The sequence below is a fragment of the Rhinolophus sinicus genome, linkage group LG02 (assembly GCF_036562045.2).
Source record: "Rhinolophus sinicus isolate RSC01 linkage group LG02, ASM3656204v1, whole genome shotgun sequence".
NCBI lineage: Eukaryota > Metazoa > Chordata > Mammalia > Chiroptera > Rhinolophidae > Rhinolophus > Rhinolophus sinicus.
Window position 1 is genome coordinate 87,515,685 of NC_133752.1, and position 13,721 is coordinate 87,529,405.

Below are 13,721 nucleotides of genomic sequence, written 5' to 3' on the forward strand. Positions count from 1 at the left end.
CCTCATGAATGTGAAATGGTATCTCATTGTGATTTTAATTTTATTTCCCAGATAACTAATAGTATTGAGTATCTTTTCATGTTGGCCATCTGTATATCTTTGAAGAAATATCTATTCAAATCCAAAGCCTATTTAAAAAAATTGTATTGTCTTTTTATTATAAGAGTTCATTATATATTCTGGATGCAAGTCCTTTATGAGATTTTTGATTTGCAAATATTTTCTCCCATTCTGTGGACTACCTTTTCACTTACTTGATGGTATCATTTGTACCACAATTTTTTTTTTTTTACATAGTCCAACTTATCTATTTTTTCTTTTGTCTCTTGTGCTTTTGGTTTTGTATCCAAGAAACCATTGACTAACTCAAGGTCACAAAGATTCACTCCTATGTTTTCTCCTAAGAGTTTTATATTTTTAACACTTATATTTAAGTCTATGATCCAGTTTTGAGTTCATTTTTTATGGTGTGATTTAGGGGTCAACTTCATTCTTTTGTGTGTGGATATCCACTTGTCCTAACACCATTTGTTGAAAAGATTATTCTTTCCCTTACTGAATTGTCTTGGTACCCTTGTTGTAAATCAGTTAACCATAAAGGTAAAGTTAATTTCTAAACCTTCAGTTTTATTCTATTGATCCAAATGTCTATTCTTATGCCAGTGCTGCACTGTCCTGATTATAATAGTTTTGTAGTAAATTTTGAAATTGGGAAATGTGAGTCATCCACATTTTTCTTCTTTTAAAAGATAGTTTTGGCTCTCCTGGGTCCCTTGTATTTCTACATAAACTTAGGGTAAGTTTGTTAATTTCTAGGAAAAATAAAAAAGCCAGCTGGGATTTTGTTAGAAAACCAAGTTTTGGGGGAGCATTGCCATCTTGACAATATTAAGTCCTCTGATTCATGAACATGGGGTGTCTTTCCATTTATTTAGGTCATCTTTAATTTCTTTCAGTGATGTTTTATGGTTTTCAGCATACAGGTCTTGTACTTCTTTTTCAAAATTTATTCCTGTATGTTCTAGTCTTTTTGGTGCTATTATACATGAAATTGTTAATTTCATTTTTGGATTATTCATTGCTAGTGTGTAGAAGAAATACAACTGATTTTTGTATATTGATCATATAGCCTACAACCTTGCTGAACTCATTCATTAGCATTAATAATTTTTTTAGTGGATTCCTTTAGTGTTTTCTATATATAAGATCATGTCATTTACAAATAGAGATAATTTTGCTTCTTCCTTACCAACCACGATATTTCTTTTTCTTGACTGATTGCGCTGGCTAGAATTTCCAACACAATGTTAAATAAAAGTGGAGAAAGCTGACATCCTCGTCTTGTTCCTAATCTTAGGGAGGTAACTTTTATTCTTTCACCATCAAATGTGGTAACTGTTAGCGGTCAGTTTTTCATAGATGGCTTTTATCAGGTTTGGAAACTTGCTTCTATTTCTGGTTTGTTGCAGTTTTTATCATGAAAGGGTTTGTGACTTTGTTAAATGTTTTTTAGTTTCTGTGGAGATGATTGTATGGGATTTTTTAAACCTTCATTAATATGATGTATTGCATTGATTTTCAGATGTTAAACAAACCTTTGATTCCTGGATAAATCCCACTTGATTATGGTTTATAATTTTTTTTTCATGTTGCTGATTTGGATTGCTAGTATTTTGTTAAGGATTTTTGCCTCTATATTCATAAGCAATATTGGTCTGTAGTTTTCTATTCTTGTGGTGTCTTTGTCTGGATTTAATATAAGGGAAATACTGGCTTCATAGACTGTGGTATACACACATGTGCACACGCCTGCACACACACACTTTGGGGTAAAATGTATCTTATAAAGTTGGGAAGCCAATGGATTCCTATAGGAATTCACTTTTTAGAAATGCAAAGTGCTAGACCACATAAGACATGGGGAAGGTTATGCAATAGATTTAGGGTTCCACAAGACAAACAAAATAAGAAACAAAAAACTCATAGACACAGATAATAGTTTAGTGCTTACGAGAGGGTAAGTGGGGAAGGGGCTGGTAGATGAGGATAAAGGGGATTAAATATATGGTGATGGAAGGAGAACTGACTTTGGGTGGTGAACACACAACATGATGCATAGATGATGTATTACAGAATTGTACATTTGAAACCTGTGTAACTTTACTAACAATTGTCACGCCAATGAACTTTAATTTAAAAAAAAATAGTTTTAGGGTTCCAGTAATGTGACATTTAATCATAAATATACTATGATATAGTTAATTCTCTCAGACATTATACATGGGTCATTAATCTTAAAATTATAGCATTATAAAAAACACTTTCTATCTGAAGCAGTTAAAATTTTTAACTATAGGAAAATCTGTTCTTAAAATAGGAAACAAGTTATTTATTCAGAATGAGGTTAACCTGGAAGACACATTGGCTCTTGTCCAATGACTTATTTGGTTGTCAGCTCTTTTCAAAGGTGAAAAAGTCATGGTTGCTATAAATCCTAGGTGTGTTTTTTCCCATGTCCTACTGCTTAGAAAAGTTTGGAAGTGGACGTCTAGAAGACTAGTACTATGTATTCTAATGGAGTACAATATTTGTCCTGCTTTTTTGACAAATCCCAAAACATAATAATAATGCACAAATACATAAACAAAAGCATTCTTTTTACACCTTATTACGGCTGACTTTTAAAAAGAAGATGGTATGCTTTGAAGGAGACTTTTAATAGTCATGAGTAATTGGTGTTTCTATTTCGTAGGCACGTTTCCTTTCCTGAGTTCTGTACACCATTCTAAGTGTCAAGGTCAGCCAGTAATTCATCCTTACTTAGACAACATGATTAGCTTTAATAATTAAAGTGTAGGGGGAGGCCGAATGGCTCAGTTGGTTAGAGTGTGAGCTCTGAACAACAAGGTTGCCAGTTTGATTCCCACATGGGCCAGTGAGCTGCGTCCTCCACAACTAGATTGAAGACAATAAGCTGCCACTGAGCTGGTGGAGGGGCAGCCGGATGGCTCAGTTGGTTAGAGCGCAAGCTCTCAACAAGGTTGTCGGTTCAATTCCTGCATGGGATGGTGGGCGGCGCCCTCTGCAACTAAGATTGAAAAGGGCGACTGGACTTGGAGCTGAGCTGTGCCCTCCACAACAAAATTGAAGGACAACTTGGAGCCGATGGGCCCTGGAGAAACACACTGTTCCCCAATTAAAAAACAACAACAAAAAAAAAGAAAAAAAGAAAAAGAAAAACACATTAAAAGAAAAAAGAAAAAAAGTGTCCCTGTTTAAAATAATAATAATGATAATAGAAGTATAAACTTAAGAACTTGCTAATCATACACCCTGATCTTTTATATAATATATATAATTCCTGCTTTCAGAATAAGGAAAGCTTTCTGTCTGGTAGCTAAGAGGCGAAGCTCTTCAGATGGCAGCTAGGAAGTCAGGCCTGCTTTGAGATGGGTGTTTCACTCTCTCACCTTGAGTACCCTGTCAAGGGTCCCTTTCTCAGTTGCATTAAAATTCAGCTTTGGGAGCCAGCCTTCTCAGTATTTAACAACCGGTAAGTCAGTGATTAGTTGCCAAGACTAATGTTTTCTACGTGGGTATCAGGTTGACGAGTTCCTCCTAACTAAGGTAGGGCTGAAACCTAGAACTAAAATCCCTGATACCTGAACATCCTGGCTTGATTTACATACTATGTAAGATATGATGAAAGCACATCCCAAGACTCAGCATGTGTTTTTCTCAAAGAAGTAAGTTAATCTTCATTTTCAATAATCACAAGAAATAGGGGTGTAGACAGTATAAAATTTATTCTGAAAAAATTAGGTGGTTTGTGGGGAGAGGGAACAGTAGATTTGTCTTTCTTTCATTGTTTGTCAAGTTTAATATGTCACGTAATTTGTGTTTTCTAAACAAACTTAAACTGACAGCCAGTAAGGAGAGGGGAAGTGTGTAAGAAGTGTGACCCAGGAGAATTGAGAAGCAGCAAGGAAATTCAACCCGAATTGGAAAATTCGCCCTAGAAAATGAAAATAAGCTGTAGTTCAAATGTAGGTCAAAACACTGTGGATGAGTGAGTGGTATGACAAAGGCTCTCCTTCAACCCTGCACCAAATGGCTCCTAACCCACTTACTTGCTGAGCCAGGAACTGAGCCTGTGCCCCAGTTAGGTTTGGCAATTTGCAAGATACCAATATTGTTTGTTTTACTTTTTATCACCACTAAGTTCTTTTTTAAAAACCAGTTTTGCTGTCACACAGTTTAAGAATCGGTTGTTCCACAACTCTGTATAGAAAAACTGCAGCTCCTGGGCCACGCCCCACCTGCTTTTCCTGCTTCCCCAGATAACCACTTTCAACAAATTTAGCTGGTTCTTTCCATATTTACCTCCACATATCAGGCTTAAATTGCCACTTAAAATATCCCCCCTGTTTTCAACATAGTTTATTGATCTCCCACTATGAAGGATGAATATTTAACTGTCTTTCATCCCCATCATCGTCATCACACACACATGCTTCTGGACCCTTCTTCCTCTCCTTGCCCAACTCTGAAATTGATTACAGTACATTGGAATTTAGTCAGATCACTAACCAGTGTTTACATTATTGTGCATGCACACATACACATACACACAAACGCACACTTCTCAGTTAATCTGTGCTCTGTGCTTTGACCACTTTTCCTTTTTTATACTTTTTTTTACCTCTATGCATAATTACCTGTTTTAAATTTGCTTAATTTCCCCATTCTCTTCCCCAATGAACATGTTAGTACTGTCTAGTAGTATTCTCTTCTTGAAGACTTTTCTGCTGGAGTCTTGCCTGGCTGCTTTGTAGATCCTGCTGTATTGCAGTCATCTTGTAATCTCCTTTTGCCATCGTCCTGTGGAATTCCTTCATCTCTCCTGTGCTGGATCACTTGTTCCCTTAATCCAGTGCCTTTCTTACTCTTAAAAAACTTTTTTTTTTTCAAATATAGCTCACCACATCTCCACTAATTTACTAAGAAAAAATATGTGAGGAGTCTATTTCTTGAAATCTGCAGATCTGCAAATCTCTCTTTCCATTTCATACTTTATGGATAGTTTGGCTCAATATAAAATTGTATACTAGATATAATTTTCCCTCTGAATTTTGAACACATTACTTCATTTTATTGTAGCTCCTGATGTTACTGCTGAGAAATCTGTTACAGTCATATTCCTAATCTTCTGGGATGGAACTTCCCGTGTACATCGCTGTGAGCCTGTTTTTCATCTATTTGTTCTGGACACTCTTGGACTCTCTTTCACCCTTCAAACTCGTATCCCTCAGTTCTTGAGAAATGATCTTGAATTAATTTAAGGATAATCTCTTACCCTCAGTTTTCTCTGTTCTCTCTTTCTAGCACTACTCTTATTTTGAATTGGACCTCCTGGACCAATCCTCTAATTTTCTTAACTTTTTGTTCCGCCTCTCTCTCACTCTCCCTCTCTCACTCTCTCTCTCTCCCCTCCTTTCTGATACATTTGATCAACTTTCATCTTCCTTTTTTGGGGGAGGTGTCCTTTGAATGTTCCTTTTTTATAGCGTTACTTTTTTTTATGGTTATAGCGTTTCCTGTGTCTCTAAGGATATTAATGATAGTTCCTTGGAAGTTCCTCCTGGCTACCCCGCTCCCCTGGCATATTCTAATTTCAGTAAATTGTTTTTTCCTTTTGGTTTACTTTTTTCTGTTTCATTTTAAGGTGTTCCTCAAAGGTCTGGTAATCGTGGCTGTCTGATCAGATTTAACAGGGGGCATTGGAAGCTGATTGAAGCACTGTGTGCGTGTGTAGGGAGATCTGGCTGGGAGGTTTCCTTGGTGAGCCCCAGGTCAGGAACTTTAAATCTTTTTGCCTCCTCCTAGTCACATACTCCAGAGGAAACTTAGTTTCCTGTCTGGAGGGAACTTTCCTAGATGTCAGGGTTCTTGAGATGAGTAAGAGAAGACTGAGGGTCTCGGGATTCTGTGTGTAAGCTCCCGTGTTTTCCGTAGGGAACCCAAGCCCTCAACTCTGATTTATGTCTCTGAGTCCAAAGACCTTTTATTTCACAATTTTCTAGTTCTTCCTAAATGTGCTCCGCCATTATCCCCAAGTCCAGAGGTACCTGTTGTCACTGACTCCTGAGCCTTTTGGGTCCCATAGTGTGAATCGTGTTACATCTCGGCTCTCCCTACGGTTGGCTTCAGATTGAGCCTTCTTAGGCTGCCAAGTCAGTTCCCACTCATAATATGCTTCTCAGATCTTCTGGCTCTGATTCCCTCTCCCTTTCTCTTTGTTCTTGTAGGTGTTTGGCTTTTTAAAAGTCATTTTAGTGGGGTTCAGGATAGGAGAAAAATTTCAGGCATATAATCAGTCTACCATCTTTAACCACAAGTCTCTGTTTCATTTGTATTGAGATGGCTTTCCTGTGATTATGATTCAGTGGAAGGATGTTGCTACATTTGTTTGTTTTTAGGGACTTGTAAGTTCAGATGGGTCCAAAAAGGAAAAGTCTTTTCTTCTCTGCTGAATCCTTGTAAAGGACACACACTCATGTAATACATATGCATGCACATGTGTGCACACAAAAAAACACAAAATTTAAAAATATTTCTGAGTATTATACTTACATGAAAAGAGGCAGTGTTTTCCAGTGTTCAAGATGAGTTATGCCTATGCATTCATCTCTTAAATCAGTTTTAGCCAATTTTAGGATGCAAGCTAAACCGAAGCTAATATAGTGAATGCAGAGAGATTTGGAAAACCACTGGTCCTTTATCCAGATTTTGAACAATGTTCTTTTTAGTGCTTCTGCAATTGTTATTCCTCTTGAACCAAAGAGAAAGTAACTTTTCTTTATTCTCTAATTTTTTAGAGTTTCAGAATTTGAAAAGAAAGCCAATGATTGTTCCGAGATTGGGACCCAGACAGAGGAGAGCACAGAAAAAGAGAAAGAAGAGGAAAAAGGCACAGAAACTGTGGGTACTGAGATTCTAAGACTACTCTCACCTTCTGCCAGATTGCCCTTCCCCCCCCTCCACCGCCCTGATGGACATAAGAGTAGTGTAGAAGCTAGAGTTGTTTTGTGATGTGTTGTTGGCTTTAGAAATATAGAAATAATTTTAACATTGAATATTTTCTATTTCGCTATTTCCTTGTCCTGATTTGAATTTCACTTATTGTAAATTGTAGTGAGATGTGTTCTGGCCATAGTGATTCTAGGAAATCACTCCTCTGTCTCTTCTGGATTGATTTCCTCTCCTAAATTCCTAAGTGAACAGGCCCCCTAAATGACAAAGGAATGTTGTCCACTTTCTAATGAGACCATTTGTGGATATGGCTCAGAAACTGAGGTAGACATGAAAGATCTGAGTTCTATCCCACTGCTGGTTTGAATAAGAGAGTTTGAATGAGAAAGGTTCATTTTACATAGTCAGTGTTCCATGGCAATTCACTGACTGTCTTGGAGTCTGCAAACACAGTCTTAAACCTAGGGAAAGTCGATGAAGCTAGGGAGTTGTAAGAGCCACAGGTAGCCCACGTGGAAAGCATTTACATAAAATACGCACTTTAGCTAATTCATTTATTCAACAAATACATATTGAATGCCTACTGTATGCCATGCTGTGGGCTAAGACCCCTACTTTCTAGAGAATGGAGAACATTTAGAAAACTGAGATGAAGAAACAACCTGTGAATAATAGTACCCAGTTGACTAAAACTTAATTCGATAACCAATAATAGAAAAGTACTGAAACTTGCAAGGCACCATAAAACTCCTTGACAAAAATTCTAGAGCTGCCAGGAAAAAGGCAGTATGATGAAAACAGTTGAGTAAACTAGAAACGTGAGTCAGCCAGGAATATGGGTCTGAGTTGCTAACTGGGTAAGTTAGATCGTGCTTGGACACCGCTGTGGTCTGTGATCCCCTGAATCACGATCAGGATTAATTTTGATTATGATTCAAATCATCATCACAAGTGCATCCAAATTGATCAGTTAATGCTCTAAGAGGAAACAGAGTGTGTCCACAACATTTCTTTTCATACAAGATGTTAGGGCATTCATTGTCAAAAGTTTAATCAATTCACCAGTCAGTCTTAACTAATGGTAACACTGTTTCCTCAAAAAGAGGTTCATTTAATCTATGATGTGAATCACATATGCGTGTTTGGGATTTCCTTTATGACAGGTTGGAAGTGAAGTGGAAGCCTTGAAACTGCAGGTGACAACCCTGTTTAAGGAGCTTCAAGAGGCTCATATGAAACTCAGTGAAGCTGAGCTAATGAAGAAGAGACTTCAAGAAAAGTAAGAATAAGAGATAAATTTTATCTTCCTTCAAAAAATGTATATTTTTACAAAATCTATTATTACATAAAAACATACTTTTGTTACTGTGTTACGGACTAAAAGTAGAGACCTAATTAAAGTACAAATTCCGCAAACACTAATGGTCAGGTTAATGAACAAGTTAATATATAAACATGAAATACTTGTAGTAATGTGGGGTAATGGAGCCCAAGGGACTCTTGGTTCTACTGTTTAGGGACATTTGTTAAGCATATTAGCCTATATGAGGACTTATAAAAAGCAGTGAGCCAGATTTCCTGCAACTTACATGAACTGACAACATTAATGTGAACAAACATAAACCTGCAAAGAGCAAGAAGAACTTGAGTGAGATTTATCTAGAAAAAAAATTCATTTTCCGTCAATTATAAATGCCAATATATAAGTTGAGAATTTTGCATTTGCTGGTTTCTCTTGATGTAAGAAGGTGCCCAAAATTGAGGAAAGCTAAGTTGACGTTGTTCTTTTGGATTAGTTGGCAAACATATCATATTTGCAGCACAACGGTGCACGCGTATGTTTCCTTGGAGTTTCACTTCCCAGGGTATTATGGTGATCTGGTACAGCATGGCAGCTAACGCTAAGTATTTTGGACAGACAGACCTAGGTTGAAATATGAATCTACAACTTAATTGTGATATTACCTTGGGCAAGTTATTTATTTAACCTCTCTGAGCCTCAGTTTTATCATTTGTAAAATGTATGTCATAATTCCACGTCATAATGTATTAAGTGAGACAATGTTTCACGTGCTTGGCACTACTCCCTTGCCCATGATTACTATTGGTTCATATCTGCTATTAATATATGGAAATTCTTTTTCTGATCTTTACAAGGACTTAGGGCGCTTCCTTTCCCCCCATTGAATCTTTGTCAGAAGTCATTTTTTTGTGCTTAACAGAACCCTTTTAAAAATATAAAAGATATCCATGGATCACTATATGAGAGGCACCTTTAGCCAATTACTACTTTGGTTTGTGTCTGAATAACAAAAATACATTTGCATGACTACTTAACACAATTACTCCAAGTGTGCGGTAGCTTGTGTGGTCTTAGATCTGTGCTTTTTTATGTTAGACAAAGGGTTTGGAAATACTACTTGCTTCTAGTAAAGAAGCAAGGAGGATAAAATATTTTATTGTGTACTGTTAAATCCTTGAAAAATGCAATCCTAAAACCTTTTGTATTTGCTACATAATCTTGGGATTTGTTTAAACGCCACTGAGAAATAAAGGAGTGTTGTTTATCCTCATGAAAATTTGGTCTTTCTTAGATGTCAAGCTCTTGAAAGGAAAAATTCTGCAACACCATCAGAGCAGAATGAAAAGCAAGAGCTTGTTTATAATAACAAAAAGTTAGAGCTGCAGGTGGAAAGCCTGCGATCAGAAATCAAAATGGAGCAAGCAAAAACAGAAGATGAAAAGTAAGTATGCCGTGATTGAATGACTGCTTGCTAAAAGATAGAATAGCTCTTTTATACAGAATTGGAATTTGGATTTGAGAATAAATTTAAAAAGTTTCCCTTTTATTTATTTGAAGGAGTACTAGGAGACTTTTCTGAGGAGATAAAATTTAAGTTTTATGATAACAAAATTATGAAAATGATTTGTAATCGTATCTTGACTTTTTTTTTTTGGAAAAAAGTATTTTCTTTGAGAGTAAGAAAATGCTTGTAGGTGGTGGCATGGGAAAGGTGAAAGAGAAGATTTTGCTACTTGAGTGTTCAGAAGAAGGTTGGGAGGCAAGGCTTTAAGTTTCTGTTATGTTCCCAAGATTCCATTTTTCAATTTCTTTTTAAATAGGTCCAAATTAGCCACTCTACAGTTGACACACAACAAGCTTCTTCAAGAATATAATAATGCATTGAAAATAGTTGAAGAACTAAAAAGGAAAGAGGTACTCATAGAAAAAAATTACTTTCATAAGCTAGTAAGGAACAGAAACTATTGAACATTTTATATGTAAAGTAGTTGCATTAATCTTAAACTAATCTGGTTTCAAAATTGTTTTTCAATTTATAATTGATTTCTTGTGTCTAAGTGCTTATAACTTCTGATGTTCTACGTATGTACAGGCCTACCTTGGAGACACTCAGGGTTCAGTTCCCGACCACCGCAATAAAGCGAGTCACGTGAATTTTTTGGTTTCCCAGTGCACATAAAAGTTACGTTCACACTATACTGTGATCTATTAAGTGTGCAGTAGCATTATGTCTAAAAAAAATGTACATACCTTAATTAAAAAATACTTTAACATACATAAAAATTCATCGAGCTATAAAAAATACCTGATTGTGAAAAAATGCTATCATCTGAACCTTCAGCGAGTTGTAATCTTTTTGCTGGTGGAGGGTTGCCTTCAATTTGTAAAAAACACAGTGTCTGCAAAGCATAATAAAGCGAGTGCAATAAAACAAGGTATGCCTGTATAATGTGCTTTGTGTACAAAGGTGGTGCTAATCTCAGGGCGTTAACTTTTATTTAGCATTTCTCACGGTGGGTGGGTTTATAGGAGAGCTGACAGCATGGACTTTACTGTGAGTAGTGCATAGTGAGACTGCTGGCTGGGGCTGAGAAGGGCTGTCTGCTGCATGGAACGGTTCCAAGGCTAGCTTGCCTGCTGTCAGTAAACTTGAGACCCTGGACTTAGGCTACAACTTAAGTTAGTAATATGCCCAGCATGGTGTGATAATTTTAACACCATGGGTAAACATGGGAGGTGACAGATGTATTAATTAACCCAATGGGATGAATCCTTTCACAATGTATATGTATATCAAATCATCACATTTGGACACTTTAATACCTTTTTATTTATTACAAATTTTATTGTCAGTTTTACTTCAATAAAGCTGCAATAAATAAAGACAGTGGAAGCTTTGAATTATATCCTTATAAAAATACTTTTTTTTTTCATTTATCCTTTAATAGACTATTGTTCCTCTTTAGGACCTAGTGCATTTTTAATTTAAAACATGTTTCTTCTTTTCCACTGACTTCACAAAGTAAGAGTAATGTGAGTGGGAAAATAGTAACCTTAGCAAGTTATAACCTCAGAGATCAGAGTTTGTTATTATTTCCTTTGTTAGTATTTTCTGTTTTTAATATTGTCTTAAATTAGGAAATTATTATTTGCAAGCCATTAAGTTACATGAATACAACTTTTTGAGTAAGTTATCAAAGTTATCATTACTAGTTAACAGAAAATTTAGAGCCAATCATTAAAAAAAATAAACCATCTAGTATCTTACTAAAATAGGTTGAATTATTTCAAAACCATTTCTGGAATAAACTTCTCTTTTAGTCAGAAAAAGTGGATAAGGTGGTGCTGCAGGAACTAAAAGAAAAACTGGAACTGGCAGAGAAGGCCCTGGCTTCCAAGCAGCTTCAAATGGATGAGATGAAGCAGACTATTGCCATGCAGGAGGAAGACCTGGAAACCATGACAGTTCTTAGGGCGCAGGTAAGTTACATTCTGAAACATGAGCTCAGTGAGGCCAACCCTGCTTACAATCTCAAATGGGAAAGTGATGGTGTTTAAAATAAGGTTTTTGATTTTACATTATTTCTACCAGTATGATTTTTAAAACTTTTTTATTGAAGCATATCATGTACATGTGGAGAGTGCACCATACTTTTAAGTGTGTAGCTCAATGAAGTTATCCATTCTACAGTTGATAGGTAGTTATTTCCAGTTTGGGGCATTATGATTAATGTTGCTCTGGCATTCTTCTGCATGTCTCTTTGTTCACCTGTCCTTTCATTTCTGTTGGGTACATACCTAAGAGTGGAATTGCGGGTTCATAGAGTATGCATGAACCGATGTTAACAGATAACGTCAGTTTTCCACAGTGGTTGTACCAGTTTTCACTGCCATCAACAGAGTTCCCACTGCTCTACATCTGTATCCACACTTGTATTATCAATACTTTTATTTTTTAAAATTCTGGTGGGTATATAATGGTGTCTCATTTAATTTGCACTTCCCTAGTGGCTAATGAGATTGAGTACTTTTTCAAATGTTTACTGGCCTTTTAGGTATCCCTTTTTGTGAAGTGCCCAATCAGGTCTTTGCCCATTTTTCTTCTCGTTTGCTGGCTTTTCTCTTGATTTTATAGGAGTTCTTTATATTCATTGCACACTTCTTCACCCTGTGATTTCCCTTTTCACTCATAAAGGTGTCTTTTGATGAATGAAAGTTCTTAATGTTATTGTAGTCCAATTTATCTTATTATCATTTATGATTAGTACTTTTGTATCCTGTTTAAAAAAACTTTCACTACCTCGAGGCCATGAAAATATTCCCCTATATTGTCTTCTGAAAATTTTATTGTTTTGCCTTTTACATTAAGATCTAGAAGCCACCTGGAATTAGCTTTTCTATATGGCGTGAAGTAAGGGTAAAGATTTATATTTTTTTCCTTTATGACTATCCTGTTGACTTGGCACCATTTATTTAAAAGGGCATCTTTTCTTAAGTACTCTGCTGCCTTCTTTGTCATATATTGTGTCCATGTACCCATGGGTCTATTTCTGGACTCTATACTGTCCATTGGGCCTTCTATATATCCTTGCTCTGGTACCATACTGTCTTGATTCATTATAAAGCATCGAAAGTTTTGAATTTTGGTAGAATAAGCCTTCCTACCTCACTGACATTCTTCAACAGGACTTTAGGTCTTCCTTCCCTTTTTCATATAAATTTTATAATCCACTTGGTATTTTCCATAACACAGAAAAACCTACTGGAGTTTCGATTAGAAATATATTAAATATATGTAAATGAATTTGGAGATAATTGATATCTTTACAACACTGGTTCTTTCAATCCATGAGTATGGCATATCTTCTTTAATTCTACTCAGTGATATTTTTAATCTTAGTAGAGATTTTGTTCTTTTACTAAGATTATTCCGAGATAGTTTATATTTTGATGATACTATTATAAATAGCATTATTTTAAAACTTCATTTTCTAAGAGTTGTTGTTAAATAGAAATACTTTGTATGCAATAAACGTTCTCAATTCACATTTTAATTCTAATAATATTTAATTTTTTTTAACTTTGTACATTAATTATATAATTTGAATAATGACAGGGTTTTTTTGTGTGTGTGTTTTTTTTCTTTCCAGTTCTACATTTTATTTCTTTTTCTTGCCTTATTGCACTGGCTGGGACCCCAGTCCCATATTATTAACATAACTATGGAGATGCCAGGCAGTCTTGCCTCTCCCAGTCTCAGAGGCTATGCTTTCAACATTTCACTATTAAGTGTGTGATGTTTGCTATAGGCTTTTTGTAAACATCACTTATCAGATTTATGAAAGTTCCTTCTATCCTCGTTTGCTAAAAGTTTTTATTTTGAGTG

At 35.8% G+C, this 13,721-nt stretch overlaps 1 protein-coding gene across 1 annotated transcript in view; it reads left to right on the forward strand.

Annotated features, from left to right (window-relative positions):
* Positions 1–13,721, forward strand: part of OPTN (optineurin) — a 114,931-nt gene that overhangs the window by 92,555 nt on the left and 8,655 nt on the right. Inside the window, 5 exon segments of the mRNA XM_074324758.1 lie at positions 6,879–6,981; positions 8,196–8,311; positions 9,627–9,776; positions 10,156–10,249; positions 11,657–11,815. Coding sequence (XP_074180859.1) covers positions 6,879–6,981; positions 8,196–8,311; positions 9,627–9,776; positions 10,156–10,249; positions 11,657–11,815 — 622 coding nt within the window.